Raw genomic sequence first — 19,804 nt, 5'->3', positions numbered from 1 at the left:
TCAACTCAATTGAATGGACAGTGAGATTACATAAACAAACTGGTTTAAATGCATGCTCAGCTAAAGATCGGTGTTGATCACCTAGGAAGCAGACTTGACTCTTAAATCATCTTTTTGTTGCTGTCCTTGATCCCAAGGACTCTGAGTGCCTTAGAGGAGCATTAGCCCAGCAGTTAGCACAGGGCATTTATTCAAGTGAAGAGAAACACACAAAGACCAATAATGTTCATGTTTAATGAGGGTCTTTGTGCTTCCCTTATCCACCATATATACTTGTAATGGAGAATTTCAGCTTGATTAAAGCCATCAGTGCATAAGAATAATCATGGGGCTCTGTGTTTGACATGGCCAAGCCAGGGATGCCTGTATGGAAGGAACACCAGTCTGGCAGGGAGGAGAAGGGAATTCCAAATCTGGTGAGTAAGCGAAGTTGAGCAAGTCCCACTCACCTCTAAGAAAAGGAAAGAGTTGGACTAGATGAGCCTAAAACACCCTTCAAGGGCTAAGGATATACGGCTTGAAGTTCAGAGCAGAAAGCCAAGCTCAGGCTGCACTTTCTCCGGCAGATGGCCTGAATCTGAACTAAGGTCCAAGGAATAGAAACAAGTTGAAAGCCACACTGCAGACCTGGAACTTGACCCTGAAGGCAAGGGGTGGCCCCCAAAAGTTTTGAAGATCAGACACAGTAGGCTGGACCTGTCTCTTCCGCTGCCAATCACAGAGGCCTCAAATCTTCTAAAATGCAGACTCATCAAGTACACCCCTGCTGTGACCCATAGAGTGTGTTAGACACCATCTGACCCAAGCTGTCCTTGTGTTACTGACACCATCTGACCCAAGCCATCCTTCTTTATCCCTGACAGTGTCCCCTCCTAAAGACCTCATCGTGACAGAAGTGACGGAAGAGACCGTAAACCTGGCCTGGGACAATGAGATGCGAGTCACGGAGTACCTCATTGTGTACACGCCCACCCACGAGGATGGCCTGGAAATGCAGTTCCGGGTCCCTGGAGACCAGACGTCCGCCACCATCCGGGAGCTAGAGCCAGGCGTGGAGTACTTTATCCGCGTGTTCGCCATCCTGGAGAACAAGAAGAGCATTCCAGTCAGTGCCAGGGTGGCCACATGTGAGTGCACAGAACCCCTCTTGGCAGTCTCAACTGCCTCCTGCCTGTCCAGTGCATAACCCACCCCAACCGGCATGTGTTACTGCCTCACCTTTGCCCCACAGGTCAATGGCTGACTTCATACAGTTACGCCAGCTAAAACTCTGGAATCCAGTGACGTCCACTGAATTAAAAAAAAAAGTTAAAATATAGTTGATTTACAAAGTTAATTTCTGCCATATGGCAAAGTGATTCAGCTACACACACATGCACACACACACACACACACACACACATATATACATTTTCCTACAGCTTACTGAATATTTTTAAAGACACTCCTCACATGCTAACTCATATAACTCACAATAACCCTGTGAGACAGGAGCTATTGTTAACCCATTTTACAGATGAGGAAACTGAGACCCCGAAATGGTTAAGCCTCTTGTTCCAAACCAAACAGTTAATAAGCGGTCGAGATGGAATTTGAACCCTGGCAGTCTTAAGTACTCTGTTCTACTATTACTTTTCTGTGGAACTCACTGTAGAAATATTTAAAATATTCAAAAGTGGAAACATTAAGTTTCAAGTTATTCTTCCTTTAAGAGTTCAACATCAGAAAAATTACCTCCACTCTTAAAAAGCAAGTTGTGGTTAGAAATTGGTCCTTTTTTGCTTCGTAAGAATAACCTTGGCTGCTTTTTATTAAACTTGTGCTTCAGGCCAGGAACCATGGCCAGCAGTCATTGTGGAATACATCATTTAGTCTCAAAACATTCCCCAGGGGCAGGCATACTTACCCTCCTTCTTTTGGGTGAAGAAACTAAGGTTCAGGGCATTGCGCTCAACTCAACCAAGCACACAAAAGTTGTAATGATTGAGCTTATGATCATTACATATGATCAGCCAATATGTCTGGTTCTAAAGTCTATGCTCATATTAAGTTTAAGCATATGAAATTATAAATATTCAATCATATGGCTGACCCTTATATTAATTTTCATGATGCCTCAAAGTCAACAGCATCCCAGAAGAACCCTTAAAAAGACTCCAGCTCTGACTATCAGCCCCGTGGGGTTTGGTGGAATGATGTCTGTCCTTCCCCATCACACATGGACTCATTCTTACTTCCTCTCTGTGCTCTTCCTGACAGACCTGCCTACACCTGAAGGTCTAAAATTCAAGTCCATCAAGGAGACATCTGTGGAAGTGGAGTGGGATCCTCTGGACATCGCTTTTGAAACATGGGAGGTCATCTTCCGGAATATGGTAAGGAGCACAGAAGAGGAGTGGGAACCAGAAAGGTGCTCACGGGGCTTTGCAGACTTTTCCGTCAACTCCGCTTCCTTGGCTTTGGGTGGGGGACAAGGCTCTAATTAAAAGGGCTTCCCAGGTGGCACAGTGGTAAAGAATCTTCCTGCGAATGCAGGAGACACAAGAGGTGTGGGTTCTATCTCTGGGTCCGGAAGGTTCCCTGGAGAAGGAAAGGCAACCCATTCCAGTGTTCTTGCCTGGGATATGCTGTAGACAGAGGAGCCAGGTGGGCAACAGTCCATGAGGTTGCAAAGAGTTAGACATGACTAAGCACACAGACACTCAAGGCTCTAATTAGACCCTGCATATTTGCATATATTTCACTTGATTTTAAGAAATCAAAAAGCATGGCATTTAGGACTGAGTGCCTAGACAAATAGATGGCAAGTCATCTCTAGGTTCTGATTGCCTGATACAGTCTTGCAAATCTCCACTCAGAGGCAATAATGTGTATATAATCATGGTATATGTAGTAACTGATTCTATAGAGCAGAAACTAACGCAACATTGTAAATCAACTATACTCCAATAATGTTTTAAACAAAGAAAATTAAATGGTCTCTGCCTCAAATGCCTCCAGGCATATCTGAGATTGAGCATCCTTTCTCTCTGTGCCTAAAAGCACATATGAGATAGGAAAGTGGGTCCCTGAGTTCAAAGCCAGGCCCTGCCACTTACAACCATGTGACGATGGGACAATCACCTGACTTTTAGGATGCCAATTCCTTCATCTATGAAAGGAAAGATTGTTTTCGTGGCTCCAGGGTGCCTGTGCTTCTCACACCTCCCAGTTTTCTCGAGTGTCAAAGGGGTGAGTAGAGAGGTCTGTGGGAGGGCGTCTTTATCATCTCTCTATCCTCAGCACCCACCACACTGATCAGATGCTTAGTAAGTGCCTCGTGGACAGATGGAAGAAGGAAAGAGGAAAGAAGGAACACAAAATGAAATGAATCACATAAACGAAGGGTCTGGCATTGCCTTAGGTCTTACAAAGGTGCCTCTGTATTTCAGAATAAAGACGATGAGGGAGAGATCACCAAGAGCCTGCGGAGGCCGGAGACCACGTACCGGCAAACTGGCCTGGCTCCCGGGCAGGAGTATGAGATATCCTTGCACATCGTGAAAAACAATACCCGGGGCCCTGGCCTGAAGAGAGTGACAACTACCCGTGAGTATTACCTTTAACACCACCATAAAGCTTGTCGTACTGCAAAGCACCTCTAGTTGATAGCATGCTCTCCTACAGACCAGCAGTGTCAATTCACCTTTGCTCCCTAAAAAACAAGCTCCAAACTTAGTAGCTTAAAACGATTGCACGTTTGTGATCGGGGGTTGGACAATCTTCCTGTTCTCCACTGGACTCACTTAAAGCATCTGTGTGGGCTGGGGGATGGTTGACCTGGGATGGCCTCAGCCAGGATGGTGTCCTTCTGCCCCACGCAGTCCCCCAGCCTCCCACAGGCTAGCCTGGACCTGGCCTCACAGCAGCTGAGCAAGTTCACAACCAGCACTGGGTCACTTCCACCAAAGCAAATCTCAGGGCCAGTCCAGATGGAAAGGGTTGGGAAACAGACCCATCTCTTTATGAGATGCTTCAGTGTGACATTTCAAAGGGGGCACTGATACATGAAAATACCTGAGGTTCTAGCAAATGAGCTACCACAACCATCCGATTTAATATTAGTAACCAGTCTTAATGAAAGAGGTAAGGCAAATATTAATGCTGTTCTTTTTCAAGAGTAGAAACTGAGGCTTAGAGAAACGGAATCAATTTAACACCATGTGGTTAATCCTATCAGGGCAAGAATTTTTAAGCCCAGGTTTAGTTTTATGACTTTAACCCCATTCCCAATAACATTGACTAGGCTCTGGATTATGTAGTGTTAATTCCATGTCTTCAACAGGAGCCTAAATAAAATGTAATTCAGTGCTAAAGATGTCAGAACTTTTTGAGGGTCGATGTGGCACTGTTAGATCATTTGGTGGGCGGAATAAAAATCCTGAATTTGGAATTGTTCTACAGAGAAGCAGATTTTTATAAATAAATAAATAAAATTATTTTGTGCTGACATTTGGGAAAATCTCTTTATCTTTTTCAAGATAGCATGTATGCCAACTGCTTAAGGAATTGACTCTTCTTGGCAGGGAGTGATTGGAAAATTTACATCTGTTTAATGACAAGGAAGAACATCTTGCATTTAAATATTTGCACATTTTGCTTAACTCAGATCCAACAATTCAATTCATAAGACTGTCTTTTTTTATAAGCAAGTGTTTTCCATCATCTTGACAACATCCCACTGTGGTAGGTAGAAGACGGGTACCAACAAGAAAAAAAATCATTAGATCACCAGAAAGGCATAGAAAAGATCAAACACAGAGACAGTACACTGAAAATACAAAAGGCATTTCTTTCATCTGCCCTTTTCTTTTTAATCTGAATTTGGGGACTGGTTGCTTTATTTTCTTCTTCTTGCAGGACAAACACCCCAACATCTGAAGCTTCATAATCACATAAATACTAACACTGAGAGGCTGATTCTTACCTGTTTATTTTGCTGATACCTGATCTTTTTCCAAATTTAAAGAAAGTATCTTAATGTTTTCATTTTCAGCTCCTTCCCTCTCAGCTCTATACAGGGATTGTAAACAACCATTTCTGATGTGTAAATGTTTTTGAGAGGCACTGACATTTAAGGAGAAGAAACATGGGTTTTGGATCCAAACAGTCCTGAGTTTGAATTCTAGCTTCACCACTCACCACTTTAGGCAGATTCACTTCTTTAAGACTCAGACTTACCATCTGGAAACTGGGTTCATAGTATCTTCCTATGGCATAGTCATGAGAGTTAAGACTTAGAGTGACAAAGCACTGTGTTTGGCACACAGGAACTCAAGACCGTGTTAATCTTCTGGATTGAAGGGATCCCAATCTAGGAGAAGATCTGCGTCCTTAATTGAATCTCTATCTCTTTAATGAAAGGGCTGTTAAGCAAGATAGTGGGTATGACTTGAGTGTTTCCCAGCACCTCGAAGAACATAGAACACGAGCTCCACTGTTGAATTGCACGTCGTTTTCATTACGCGTTTTATAGTTTCACTGTCTGTGAGCCGAGACTTGTGGATCAACACCTAGGGTTCAAAAATAGACAGTGCAGGTTTCTCACAGTCAACTCTGAATTTTTTCTCCTTCTCATTCCCTTTATAAAACCAAGTTCCTTTCATTCAATATTGTTTACACATGAATGCTGAAAACACAAACCCATGCTTAAACCTAACTATGCTTAAAAATGAAGAAAGAAACTGGATGCCTTAATGTCTTAATTTTAGGCTTGGTATGTTTTAATGCATTAAAAGTTTTACATAATTAGAAAAAAGGTAAAACACAGATGACGAAGCCTGATGCTATGCTGCGGATTCAGAAAGGTCAAAGACCTACTCTCTGAATGAATGAATGACTATATAGATGGTATGATGTAGTTTGAATAAACTGAAGAGAAATCTGTTTGGGAATAGTTAAAAAGTACAATATTCAGAAGCTCTTCTTTTTTATTTTGATAAGAACACTTATGCTGAGCTCTATCCTCTTAATCCTGATGCTGGGAAAAATTGAGGGCAAGAGGAGAAGGGGATGACAGAGGATGAGATGGTTGGATGGCATCACCAACTCAATGGAAACACGCATTCAAGTGTGTAATACAGTATTGCCGACTAGAGGTACAATGGTGTACAACACATCTCTAGAAGTCAGTCATCCTGCAAACTGAGACTTTTTACCCATAGGGGAGGTAGTGTGTGTTTATCTGTTTGCAACAGGGTCAGAGAAGGGTTTGTGTTAGAAAGTGACATATAAGAGGGATTTTGAAGGATGACGAGGAGATTTCTAGGGAGAGGAGCAATCTCAGGAAGAAGAAACAGGGGAACCGAAAGTTCAGAGGCAGCAATACACTCTTGGAGGAGAGGTACGCTGTCGGAGCAGGAAGCACAAGGCCGGTGGGGCAGGAGGAAGACCGAGATGAGGACTCCGAGACTGACAAGGCTTGAGATAGCCATGACCTTCTTGCTTGAGTTATTTCCATCAAAGCTAACTTTCCATACATTATCAGTTTTCTGCTCCATCATTCTGATGGAGAAGTCACTGAGTAGGGAGTTTTGTCTCCCTAATTTAGGGAGAGACTGAGTCAGTGTTTCTCAAGTGAAACTCCCGCTGTGTGTTTCTTCAACTCACGGTAATGATGCTAGTCATCATGATGATAGTAATCACGGCTCTCTGTCACATAACTACTGTGTAGCAGGCTCTGTGCTGGATGCTTTGCACGCATTATTTCCATCAACATTTGAAAAACCAAACGAACAAACAAAACAAAATCTACAAGGTAGCAGTCATCCTCCCTACCTACAGCTTCTCAGATAGGAAACTGAGATTCCAAAAGACAAAATAAGTCAGCTGGCCAGTATACACCTAAATGTATGCTCGCGCACTTGGAAGATGGCAAGCCCCCTCTCTGCTCAGCCCTTGGCACTGGCCCCAGTCTCTAAAACTGCTGTCTCCTCTGCCTGTCACAGGCTTGGACGCCCCCAGCCAGATCGAAGTGAAAGATGTCACAGACACCACCGCGCTGATCACTTGGTCCAAGCCCCTGGCCGAGATCGATAGCATCGAGCTCACGTATGGGGTCAAAGATGTGCCAGGAGATCGCACCAGCATTGACCTCACACACGAGGAGAACCAGTACTCCATTGGGAACCTGAAGCCGGACACCGAGTATGAGGTGGCCCTCATCTCCCGCAGGGTCGACATGTCCAGCAACCCCGCCAAAGAGACCTTCACAACAGGTAATACACCCCACTCCCGGCTGCCAACAGCCCCAGAAAAGGAAGGATGGCCAGACTCCTCCCCCATTGCATGGCAGTGTGTCTCCCAAGCTTCTTTTACTATAGAAAAATATGGAAAGAAGATTTTTATTTCAGAATACTATAGCGATTGATTGATTTTTCAAAGAAAAATAATTACCGCCCAATAACCTTCTAAGGATAAAGAAAATTTTTTGCCTGCATAGAAGATGCTAGTCTGAGATTCTCAGACATTTGGGCTAAAATAAAATTCAAATAAATACTGTAATAGTAAAATGTAGTGTACGGAAAGCGTGAATGACAGAGATGCCTTCTAACCTCTTATTCTAGGGTGCTATTTTCAAGGTACCAGAGTGCCAATCATTCAGTCACTAAATATTTTCTAAAGCTCGGTAAGCTCTCTGTAAATCATTAAAAATCCAGTGATGAAGACAGCAAACCCGTTCTTCCAGTCAGAGAGTCAATTTGCAAGCTTTTGTATAGTTTTTATTAAGTACAAAATCATTGGCAAACATAAACGATTGAGGTATCACGGCGATTTAATAATGAAGAAGGTGTCCAGTGTGTAGTATTTGTCCAGATGTGTGCTTCAGCTATTGAGCCAGAGGGGTGAGTGGGTCATTTCTCTCCAATGGCAGACACCTTTTGCGTCTCACCATGAACTATCAAGGACTCCAGTCTCCTGTGCCTGGCGCTCTCAGTACCAGTGCCCTTTTCTCTCCCAAACAGGCCTGGATGCTCCCAGGAATCTCCGCCGCATCTCCCAGACAGACAACAGCATCACCCTGGAGTGGAGGAACGTCAAGGCGGCTGCCAACAGTTACAGAATTAAGTATGCGCCCATCTCTGGAGGTGACCACGCAGAGGTAGAAGTCCCTAGGAGCCGACAGACTACAACCAGAACCACGCTCACAGGTGAGCTCCACATCCCCGACCCGACTGGCCCTGGGGGTATATCCCCACCTGGCAACCCTCCAGAGAGAAAAGTAGCCAGCTCCCCATTGTCCCTCTCTCCCGGGTGTCAGTGAGACAGGCTGCGGAACAGTCCAGCCATGGAGAAATGGTAGCCTTCGGGGCCCAGCTCAGGGGCCTTTTTATGGTCCTCTGAAAGTTTGTCCAGTTTTGGACTGAATCTCAACCTGCTCGTTCTCTCCTAGGGCTGAGGCCAGGAACTGAATATGGGATTGGAGTGTCTGCTGTAAAGGGGGACAAGGAGAGTGACCCAGCCACCATCAATGCGGCCACAGGTGAGCTGACCTGGCTTCCCACCACCACGGGACAGGCACTAACAGACACAACCGGGGCCAGGAGGCAGGAAACCCGCCTAAAGTGTAGATGCCCAGTGGGAAACAAGGCTTCTAGGATCACCCAGCCCAGATGCTCACATTCAAGAGGAGCATAAGGACTCGGGATCCAATGCTGACCACTTAAACATATCCTTTTTTTAATCTTTTTATTTGGAGGTGATGGTACATTCACATGCACTCTAAGAAAGAATACAGAGAGGTCTGTGCCCTTTGTCTAGTTCCTCCCAATGTAACATTTGTGTAACTTAAGAACACTATCACAACCAGGAAATTGACACTGATATAATCTATCAAGTTTATTCAGATTTCACTTGACTATGTGTGTGTATATTTAGTTCTGTGAACTTGGAACATGAACTTGGGCGAACTCCGGGAGATGGTAAGGGACAGGGAGGCCTGGCGTGCTGCAGTCCATGGGGTCTCAAAGGGTCGGATATGACTTAGTGACTGAACGACAACATTTAGTTCTATATAACTTATCACCTGTAGATTCTGAATCCACCACGTCAGTCAACAACCAATAATTGCATCACACTGAGTCCTTCTTGCTATACTTTCCTATCACCATGATCACCACCTTCCCTCCACTTCACCTTAATCCTTGGCGGTCACTGATCTGGTCTTTGTCCAGTTTTAGGAACGCTACATAAAAGGAACCTTGCGGCACACAAACTTTAGAGACTGGCTTATTCACTCAGAATAATTCTCTTTAGCCACCAGGGAAGCCCTATAATTCTCAGCAAGAGTGTGAGACAGTATGAAGGTCCCTCAATTGTGTCTGATTCTTTGTGATCCCATGAACTGTAACTGACTAGACTCCTCTGTCCATGGAATTTTCCAGGCAAGAATACTGGGGTGGGTTGCCATTTCCTTCTCTAGGGGATCTTTCTGACCCAGTGATTGAACCTGGATCTCCTGCATTAGAGGCAGATTCTTTACCATCTGAGCAACCAGGGAAAGAAAAGAAAGGAAAGTGAAGTCACTCAGTCGTGTCCGACTCTCTGCAACCCCATGGACTGTAGCCTACCAGGCTCGTTGGTCCTTGGGATTTTCCAGGCAAGAGTATTGGAATGGGTTTACATTTCCTTCTCCAGGAGATCTTCCCAACCCAGGAACTGAGCCTGAGTTTCCCACTTTGTAGGCAGATGCTTTATCAGCTGAGCCACCAGGGAAGCCCCACTAATTCTCTTGAGATCCATCCAAGTTGTGCCTTGTATCAGTAATCAGCTCCTTCTAAATGCTTTTGCGTATCATCTCATGGTATGCATATATCACTATAATATTTTTAATCTTCCCCAAACACAATGAGGTACTGTACAATGGCATTTCACACAAGTGAAAACTGGGACTCAGGTGAGATGCCTGAAGCCACACAGCTCTACAGCAGATTGTGGCCCACAGCCACCCATCAGTCCCAGAAGCAGCCCTGCCCGGAAGCCTGAAGGGTGTCCAACTCTCTGTTTTCCTCCCAGAGTTGGACACACCCAAGGACCTTCGGGTTTCTGAACCTACGGAGACCAGCCTGACCCTCCTCTGGCGGACGCCGGTGGCCAAGTTTGACCGTTACCGCCTCAACTATAGTCTTCCCTCGGGCCAGCCAGTGGAGGTGCAGCTCCCCAGAGACACCACCTCCTACGTCCTGAGAGGCCTGGAACCTGGGCAGGAATACACCGTCCTGCTCACAGCAGAGAAAGGCAGACACAAGAGCAAGCCGGCACGGCTGCAGGCATCCACAGGTGAGGTGGATGAGCTTTGAGCTCTCTCCAGACCCTCTGATGACCTTGAGGCTGGCAGGCCCATCAGCCGGGTTGTCTTCAAATGAGAAGATCAGATGGGAAGACGAGGGACTTTCTCCACTCATGAGTCCTCTAAATGCCGCTTGAGTCACTTACACATCTTTTCCTCTTGTCCACTGATGTGTCCATAGCGAAGTTCCCTAGCTGGACAATCAATAATGGCTTTTAAATATTTCTTCCTAGGAGAACTTAAAGCATGAGAGTTTGTGCTTGTCTTTGGTTCTTTTTATTTTAATTTCATGTATTCATAGAAATGAATGTTATATTTTTGTCCTTGTTTTCCCCCTCTTTAGCACAATCCATTAACTTTTCATTTTATTTCTTTTCAAGATGACCAAGAGGTTCAGAGCAATTCTTTGGTTATGACCCATTAAATATTTTTATTCCAGGTCTTTTGCCCTCCTCTCAGGTTACCTGAAATGCTATACACAGTCCTGTGAGCCTGTCACAGAGCCCTTCTCCTTTTGCTCTTACTCATTAAGTGACGAATTTTGTTTATCCATGACAGCTTAATCCTGACCTCCAGTATCCTTCAAGCCCAAGTATCCTGTTCTTTGTACCTGCCCCCATGTTTCTTCAGTGGCTAAACTGGGGAAAAAAAATCAGTTCTTCTTTTATGAATATGCATATTTAATTTTGGCTCCCAAATAGTCAAGAGGTATAGGTGGAAAATGTTAATTCTTCAGAATGTGATAAAGGCTTAGTTTCAATTTAATTAGTATTTATTGAGAATCCATTGAATACATGGTATTATGCTGATATTTGACGAAAAATTAATCATGGACTGAGCACTGTTATTTTGGCTCATGTGCTCCTGGTCTTAGTCTGTGGGGAAGACCAGGTAGTCAGAGTTAGATGAAACTCACCCAAGGAAAGGAAGTAATTGGGGTAATCAGGATAAGCCAAAGAAAGTGTCTTGACAGAGACACTATTTCAGCTGAATCTCCATAAGCAGAAAATGGGTTGCAGTGATGGGCATATTTGGAAATGCCTTGAAAAGTCTTAGTCATTTATAAATACTTTCACCTACACATAACAGAAATCTCAAGTTACAGAACTCTAGCAAGACACAGGGCGGTTTCCTCTCTCATAGAGCAAATCGGAGGTTAGGTAGTTCAGTGCTGGCCCAGCAATTCCCGATTATCAGGGATCTGGGCTCCTTCTGCCCTTCTGTTCCACGAGTCTTAGTCCTTGGCCTGCATTCTCAAAGTCACCTCCATGTCACAATATGGCTGCTTCAGTGCAGCCTTCACGTCTGTGTTACAGGCTGCATGAAGGAGAAAGAAACAAGAACAAAAGGTGGTGCCTCCCAGACGAGTCTTTCTGGAATCCTCACCAATGACTTCTAGCTATACGCAAGTCTAGGAAAGGTAGTCTTTGAGCTGTGTGCATTGCTGCCCACATAAAATTGTGGGAGTTTGTAAGGAAGAGGGGGTGGGTATTTGGTAGACAAAGAATAGCCTCTTCAGAAGGGGCTTCAGCCTGCCAGGCTCCTCTGCTCATGAGTTTCCCAGGCAAGGATATTGGAGTGGGTCATCCTTTCTTCCTCCAGCAGATCTCCCTGCCCCAGGGACTGAACCTGTGTCTTCAGTGTCTGCTGCACTGGCAGGAGAGTTGCTTTTGTTTGTTTGTTTCACCAGCTGAGCTATAGATCCATTTGCTAAAGTGAACTTAGGTGGTCACTTCTATTCACTCCATGCATGGACTGCTTCCAGCCAGTTATGAGATGAGCATCAAGGATCCTTGGATGGGGCAAGGGTAGCTTAATCACAGATGAGGTGGGGAGAATAAATTGGAAAGAAATAAATCAATGGTAGAGATTTGAATGGTTCGGCTTGTAGAACATGAGCTTGTTGTAAAGATGTGAAGTCGCTCAGTCGTGTCCGACTCTTTGTGACCCCATGGACTGTAGCCCACCAGGCTCCTCCATCCATGGAATTTTCTAGGCAAGAGTACTGGAGTGGGTTGCCATTAAGATGTGAAAGGGCAACAAATGAATCAGAGAAACAAGAGAATAATTTCTTCTTCTTTCCCTCCTCCTCTTCTTCTCCTTCCTATTCTTCCTCTTCTTCCTCTTCCTCCTTCCTTCCTCCCTCTCTGTCTCCCTCTCTCTTTCCTTCCCCCTCAGTTTCACAAATGCTGGATTACAGAGGATTTCCTGGCTCCTCTCAGTCATCTTACCCTCTGGCCACGACCACTTTATCTCTTATCTCCAGCAGGGAATCCCCAGGCTTCAGCAGCTCAGGGAGATGAAAGCTTTCAAGTGAATCGCAGGCTGGAATTACTTTGCCTCTGACTAAGAGCCCAGTTTGGCATCCCAGAGGCTCAGTGGTTTCATTTTCCCAGCCGTGCCTTTTTAACACCGTTTCAAAGAAATCATGTTGTATATTTAAAGACATTCCTCACTCATTACAGAAAAAATGTGCAAAGCTCCTTGTATGGGTTCTTCCCCTACTGTCTCTGGAATGTTTCTCTCTATAGCTCTCTCCATAGAACTATTTTATTTCTTTAAGGGTGAGGTGGACATTTCTCTCTGTCTCCTGAAGTCTATCTTCCCAAGAAGCATCTCATACAATATCTCCCCAGTAAATATCTCCCACATTTACTCAGTCAGTAATGCACTACAGCCATGTTCCATGCTAAGTTCTGGGGATACTAGGGCAATGAAGACAGGTCTGTGTTTCCAGGGAGCTCACTAGTAAACAGACACTTTCATTGCTGTAACTGGGGGTGCGGGGGTGCAGTGGGAGCAAAGGATACCTTCTAAGTATCAAGAAAGGCTTAATATGGGACAAAGCCTTTGGACAGACACAGAGGAGGAAGGCAGGACTGTGTTGTGGAATACGTAAGGAAGTAGAAGTCCAGGAACCTGGCCTTGCTGAATACGTGGGGAGAAAAATGAAACAGGAAAAGTGAAAGTCCTCGGGGGAATATACCGTGTGGCTATGAGATTGAAATGTCAAAGGGCTGTAGGTTCAAACTCAGAAGAAAGGGGTTCCCAGCTCTGCATCCTAGATTCTTAATAGCAGAAGTCTGAAAAACGCTACTCACTGTCTGAGCTTTACAGAGAAAATGACAAATCGGCTGCTCCAAAGCATCTTCCCCAGAGAATTCCAGGACTCTAGTCATAGCACTGAGCCAAAGCACCAGCCTTTTCCTGGATGCAGCATCAGGTTAAAAGTGTGCATTACCTGACTGCCCATCATAGCTGAGACATAATGCAGGGACCCTACCCCAGGCTACATAGCCCTAAAGAATCTGGTCCCTCCCATCGCTCTGACTTGGCTCGCTCCCATCACTGGTCCGCTTGCTCATTTCACTGTGGTCATCCTGGCCCTCTTGCCGCTCCTTACATGCGCCAAGCTGGCTCCTACCTGAGGGCCTTTGCACATGTTTCTCCTGCTGCCTATATACCCCTCCTCTCCCAGGTCTCCACCCTGCACCTCCCTCATTTCATTCAGCTCAAGTGTCATCTCAAAAGACCTCTCTGTCTGCCAGTCTAAAAGGGTGCCCTGTCCTCATTCACCCAGACTGCTCCAGAGTTCCTTAGGACACTTGCCTGGCCTGATAGCGCTCACTACCTGGTTTATTTATCTATGGCCTGCCTCCTGCGTGCATGCATGCTAAGTCGCTTCAGTCATCTCAAGCTCTTTGCGACTCGATGAACTGTAGCCCGCCAGGCTCCTCTGTCCATGGGATTCTCCAGGCAAGAATCCTGGAGTGGGTTGCCACGGCCTGCTCCATGGCCTGCCTCCTGCTTCCAACTGGAATGTAAGGACTCTGTCTCTTTTACTCCGTGCTGCAACCCCAGTGCCTTGAATACGTGGCACAGGCTTCAGGAGCCTCTGCGGACCCCAGCTCCTCCAGAGGCAGCATTTCCACGGGATCTCCTGGTCTTCTGCTTTCACCCCTGCAGCAACAGCCCAAATTCTCTCCCTTAAGAGTGAAGGGAAGGGAAGCCAGTCTCCTGGAGTCTTTAATTAAGCTTGTGCCCAGTCGTGTCGGGTTCTTTGCAGCCCCATGACCTGCAGCCCACCAGGCTCCTCTGTTTACGGGATTTTCCAGGCAAGAACGCTGGAGTGGGCTACCATTTCCCTCTCCACAATTAATCTTACTCTGGGTAAAACTGAGAGGAAAGAAAGAAGGAAAGATAGGAGGGAGGGAGAAAGAAAGAGGGAATAGAGGAAGGAAAGAAATTTTAAAAGGCGCTAGTGGTGAAGAACCTGCCTGCCAATGCCGGAGACGGAAGAGAGGCAGATCCAGGCCCTGGGGCGGGAGGATCCCCTGGAGGCAGGCGTGGCAGCCCACTCCAGGATTCTTGCCTGGAGCATCCCACGGACAGAGGAGCCTGGCGGGCTACAGTCCATAGGGCCGCAGAGTCAGACACCGCTGGAGCAACTTAGCATGCACACATCCCTGTTAGCACTAAACAAAATTAGTGTGTGCCAAGTGTCTGTCCCACACCCAGCATCTGTATTCTAATAAACTCAACAAAACCCTGCTTGAAGTGGAGGCCGTGATTTGCTGTGAGCAGTAAGGGACGTAAAGCAGGGAGAATGTGCAGATACACAAGACCGACAAAGCATCTTTTCACGCCATGTAAGACTCAACAGCGAAACCCCCATAATGCTCAAGGGTCTAGGGAAGCAGAGAGGTGGAATTCTGTTTTTAGCAACAGCTGCAAGTAATAGAGAACACTCTGCTCTAATTGGCCTCTTTGATTTTTCTCATGGAGCAAACTGAAATTTAGTCAAATATTTATCCATCCAATGAATATTTATTTCTTACCTGCCATGGGTCAGGCAGCACTGGCATAGAGAACAGAAAGACACAACCCCTCCCCCCAGGAAATGAAGCATCCTGCAATGAGAATGAGAGAATGGAAACCAAAATTATAAGATTGTGACTAGTTTGTTTAGAGGCAAGTGTGGGAAGCTACAGGAGCACAGAGGCAAATACCCATCCCAGACTTGAGCAAAGTGAAGGCAGGGTATCAGAGAAGGCTTCTTGGGAGAGGTGGTACTTTACCGAGTCCTCAAAAAGAAACAAGAATTGGGCAAGTGGAGAAGGGAGTGATGACATTTCCAGCTAGAGGAACAGCATGTGGGAAGTTCAGAAAGATATGAAACTTTATGTTAGTGCAACGCCAGCCATACAGTCTGCTGTATCATGGAGCTGGGGAGAACAGGGCTCAAGGTCACGACATCATCAATATCTTCTACAAAGGGCAGTGAAGATCATGCTAAGGGGCTTGGGTTTCATTTTTGACAGTGTTAAGTCCCCCAAAACTGTGAGAGCAGGCAAAGCTTTGAATTTCCATTTACTTTACAAGAGGAGATCAAAACAATTTAATCTTCCCTTGGGTGGTCCTCGGGCTTGGATTTGGCCATTTCCGCTGCTGCAGGAGAATGTTTCCCAGCAGTGAGCATGAAAAGTGGATGCCTCGTCAGTCAGCACTTGGTAATGACCATCTACATGATGGTGGAAATCTAAAGATTTAAAGTTGGCACAGCCAGAAATTCCTCCAGGCCAGCTGGTCAACTCACCGTGAGCCCAGAAATGGGATTTTGAAATTCTGATTTTCCAGGCCCACTGACATTGTTCAGAGGGTAGATGCCAGTGCACAGCTGTAAGGAAAAAAGACAACAGCCTTTTCATAAAGAAAGGCCAAGAAATTCAGTGTGGGATATACCACGGAAACACTGGGCCTCTGGGGCAGTCAGCCCACAAGTGTGTCATTTGCTGCTGAAATGCAAAGTCCGCGTTTACATGAAGCCTCTTGGTCTCCATCTCGAGTGTTGTTTGCTGTGTTTTATTCATATCATTCCCTCTCTTTTCATAATTCTTACCCACCTCCTGTAACTACTGATTTTATTCATTGGAATTACACTCTTACTGATCTGTCAGGCATTTGTTTAGTGAAGTGTTTTGGGTAGGGCACCAATAGCCAAAAATTTTGGTGGACTATTATAATAGTAAATGACTATTGTCATTTGCTGAGCGACATGACATTATATGAAGATTACTCTATCAGCTGTACCAAGCGATGAAGCAGACTGTGAGGCACATTGTGTAGTAGCGTCTGAGGCATGTACAAAAGCTGATGCAGAGAGAAAAGATGGTTCTCATGAGAAAGAGACATTTTCTAAGGTGGATCTCCTCTTTCCAATCATCTTTACTGCAACAGCTTAATAGACATCTGTAGCAACTGAAGGGACAATCCTAATCCCTTCCCCAATTAGGTAAGTCTCCCCCACGTCTCTTGCAACCTGGTATCTTAAATTTCTTCCATGGGGGAAAAAATATATATTTTATGTCATAATTTAGAGAGAGAGCTTAAAAAGCAGTTACCTGAGAGGAAACACAGACTTAATTCACATGAAGGGGATCAACTGTCAATGTCAGCTAAGTCCCTGAGAAGCCGTTTTGACAGCAGCAGGAGAAAAAAAGGAGGAAGAAAGTGGGATGAAAAAGGAGAATCCATGAGCCACAGCACTGATTCCCTAAACTTTGCAGTCTGATGTAGACTGGTTTTTGTCCCACGTCTCTTTATGGATGAGGGCTCTTGGCATATTTGAAAAGGTCACACTCCTGAGTCTAGTTGTGCTGAAAGGCCAAGTTCAAGGGAATAATTGCTGCTCCTGGAGCTCTGTGCCCGGCTGCACAGAGGCCACTGGGCTGAAAGATGGCTGACCGTTTTTCCTTTCTTTCCCCACAAGTATGGATAGATACATCCCTTTGAGCTTGGAGCCCTCTCTTCCTCACCTGGACCATGTTTGTGTGGTTAAGAACTGCTATGTGGTCTCAGACAAGGGCTCCAGGACACAGATTTGGGTTAAAGGAAGTGTCCGTAAGAATGACAGTCAAGGTCAGGCATGCCGTATGCTTTCTGCAAAGACAGTCAGTATTTTAGACTTTCCAGGCCATACGGGCTCAGCTCCTCTGTGGCACCACGGCAGCACATAAGCAGCCATCAGCAGAATGTGGATGCATGGGCATGGCTGAGTCCCAGTGACAGTTTACTTATGACATCAAAATTTGAATCTCAGACATTTCATCTTCATAAAGTGTTCTTTAGATTTTTCTAACCATTTAAAAAAAATAAAAATGTTGTTAGCTCACTGATTACCCAAATAGCAGCAGGCTAGTTCTGACCCTCAGATCCTCGTTAGCAGTCCCCTGTTGTAGATCAAACAGGATTTGAAGTATGTAAGATTTTGTCAAACTAGAACAATCAGGAAGAACATTCCCCAGAAAGTAGAAAAGTCTGAATCAAATAGATTCTGGAGAAGAAATGTTTTCCCTTCTGAACAGATCCCTTCAATCTAACAGCAGGCTAAGATTTTCAAATGAGAAGTCAGCTTTAATGGACACAGGAGGGTGATTTGAAATAAGCAACAATATAAAGTATATATGGAGAGAAACAATGTATTCACTTATATAAGCTCAAGTCAGTTCTTACTCTGTTGTTTAGAGGATGTTTCCAGATAAAATCCTTTCTTCCCAGGTGATGCAAAAACCACTTAGGCTCAGTCCTGGGAAAATTATCACCTTGAAGTGAGACATGTGAGTGTTCTGTGCTGTGCTCATTCCAGAGATGAATAAAGACAGCAAATTCAGCTTTAATTGAACTTAATAACTGTTCTCCCAGGGCATTTCTTTCTGTCCAATGAGGGAGAGCTTTGCAGAGACTCAGCTGTTTGTTCAGGACAGCCTTACTTGTCCCGTGTTAATTTATCTCTGATCTGTCCACAGTGGTTTATGTAAACTGATTTGAGCCCCACAAAACTGACAAAAATCCCAGCACAAAGAGACTGTGAAACATGCCTTCCCAGAGAGATGGAGGAAGCGCAGAAAGGAAGGGAATCTAAGAGGAGCCAATTTTCTCAAAATACAGCAGGCTGGCCAGCTCAGACTAAGGATCCCAAGAGGAGCAGCTGAAGGCTCTTCTTTATGATCTCATCCTTAGGATGAGAGACGCTTTTCAAAATGGAAACTGCAGCCTAGAGCAGTGCTAACACAGACGTGCAACATTTTCTAAATCCACGGGACGCTGGTCAATGGAAAAACATTTTCAAAAGACAAACCCCAATATGCAACAGGGCAAAATGAGTATTATACTGACTTTCCTGCTTGTGTTTTGATGGCAACAGCACGGCTCAGGGGTGCGGGGAGTGAAGCATGAGGCCGGGCCCCATGGCCCCTCAGCACCCGAAGCAGGCTTGCATTTCTGAGTTCCCAAATGGAAAGCATTTTAGGCACAGTTTAATGGACCCCGTCTCTGTCATTATTCAGACCACAGCCCTGAACTGGGAAACCTCACCGTGACCAAGGCTGGCTGGGATGGCCTCAGACTCAACTGGACCGCAGCTGACCAGGCCTATGAGCACTTTGTCATTCAGGTGCAGGAGGCCAACAGGGTGGAGGCGGCTCAGAACCTCACGGTGCCCGGGAACCTGCGGGCTGTGGACATCCCGGGCCTGAAGGCCGCCACCCCTTACAGAGTCACCATCCACGGGGTGATCCGGGGCTACAGGACTCCAGTGCTCTCTGCTGAGGCCTCCACAGGTACCTCTAACCTTTCTGTCTCTAGCTTCTGTTTTTCCCAACAGGAAACTGCCCAAGGATAATCAGACGCAACTCGTTTTTGAACAGACTTGAATTCCCCAAGTTATAGCACAGTGATGCCTAATAATGGAAGAAATAAGGCTACACAACTCCCGGGGCGGCTTTCACAGTACCCGTCATGTGAACCACAGCCTTTGGGGCTCTGCAACGCCCAGCCTGGGGACTATGCGCTGAGCCCCTATGGCAGGGCCCTTTACAGGCATCCTCCTGGGGAGGGAGGCTAAGGCATTATATGTAAAAGGAAAAACAATCATAATAATCTTCTTGTCTTCTGGAGAAGAGGGCAGTTCCTTAATAAAATAAGATCAGGAATGTTTTCCTACACCTCACCTCGTCGGCTCTATTTCTCAAATTTAGGAAGCTGCGTGATGCACGGCTCTCTAAAGAAAGTCACATTCCTTTAAAAAAGTAATGTCAGGCCTGCTTTTCCATTACAGAGTCCCTGGATCAGCGTGTGTGATTTGATCATTAAACGAGTTCTTTGTCCTTCTCCAGGAGACACTCCCCACTTGGGAGAGGTCACGGTGTCCAAGGTGGGCTGGGAGGCCGTCAAACTCAACTGGACGGCTCCGGAAGGAGTCTACGAGCAGTTTCTCATTCAGGTGCAGGAGCCTGGCATGGAGGAGGCAGCCCAGAACCTCACTGTCCCGGGAGGGCTGAGGTCCGTGGACCTGCCTGGGCTCAAGGCAGCCACTCACTATAGCATCACCATCCGCGGGGTTACTCGGGACTTCAGCACAGCCCCTCACTCTGTTGAAGTCTTAACAGGTACTCTAGACTGCTTCACTAACTTGCTTCC

General features: G+C 45.7%; 1 protein-coding gene across 4 annotated transcripts in view; it reads left to right on the top strand.

The window, feature by feature from the left end:
• The window catches only part of TNC (tenascin C), a 101,577-nt gene that overhangs the window by 35,940 nt on the left and 45,833 nt on the right, over positions 1-19,804 (top strand). For 3 of the 4 annotated variants that reach the window (XM_018052679.1, XM_018052680.1, XM_018052681.1), the window contains exons 4-12: positions 864-1,127; positions 2,260-2,375; positions 3,432-3,588; positions 6,987-7,256; positions 8,004-8,189; positions 8,432-8,521; positions 10,054-10,317; positions 18,673-18,945; positions 19,501-19,773. In XM_018052679.1, coding sequence (XP_017908168.1) covers positions 864-1,127; positions 2,260-2,375; positions 3,432-3,588; positions 6,987-7,256; positions 8,004-8,189; positions 8,432-8,521; positions 10,054-10,317; positions 18,673-18,945; positions 19,501-19,773 — 1,893 coding nt within the window. The remainder of the gene's footprint in view (positions 1-863; positions 1,128-2,259; positions 2,376-3,431; positions 3,589-6,986; positions 7,257-8,003; positions 8,190-8,431; positions 8,522-10,053; positions 10,318-18,672; positions 18,946-19,500; positions 19,774-19,804) is intronic. The other variant, XM_018052682.1, reaches the window with a different exon arrangement.

This window comes from Capra hircus, chromosome 8, assembly GCF_001704415.2.
Source record: "Capra hircus breed San Clemente chromosome 8, ASM170441v1, whole genome shotgun sequence".
NCBI classification, from domain to species: Eukaryota; Metazoa; Chordata; class Mammalia; order Artiodactyla; family Bovidae; genus Capra; species Capra hircus.
Note: the sequence above shows the minus strand (reverse complement) of the source record. Positions and strands in the feature narration are given on the sequence as shown.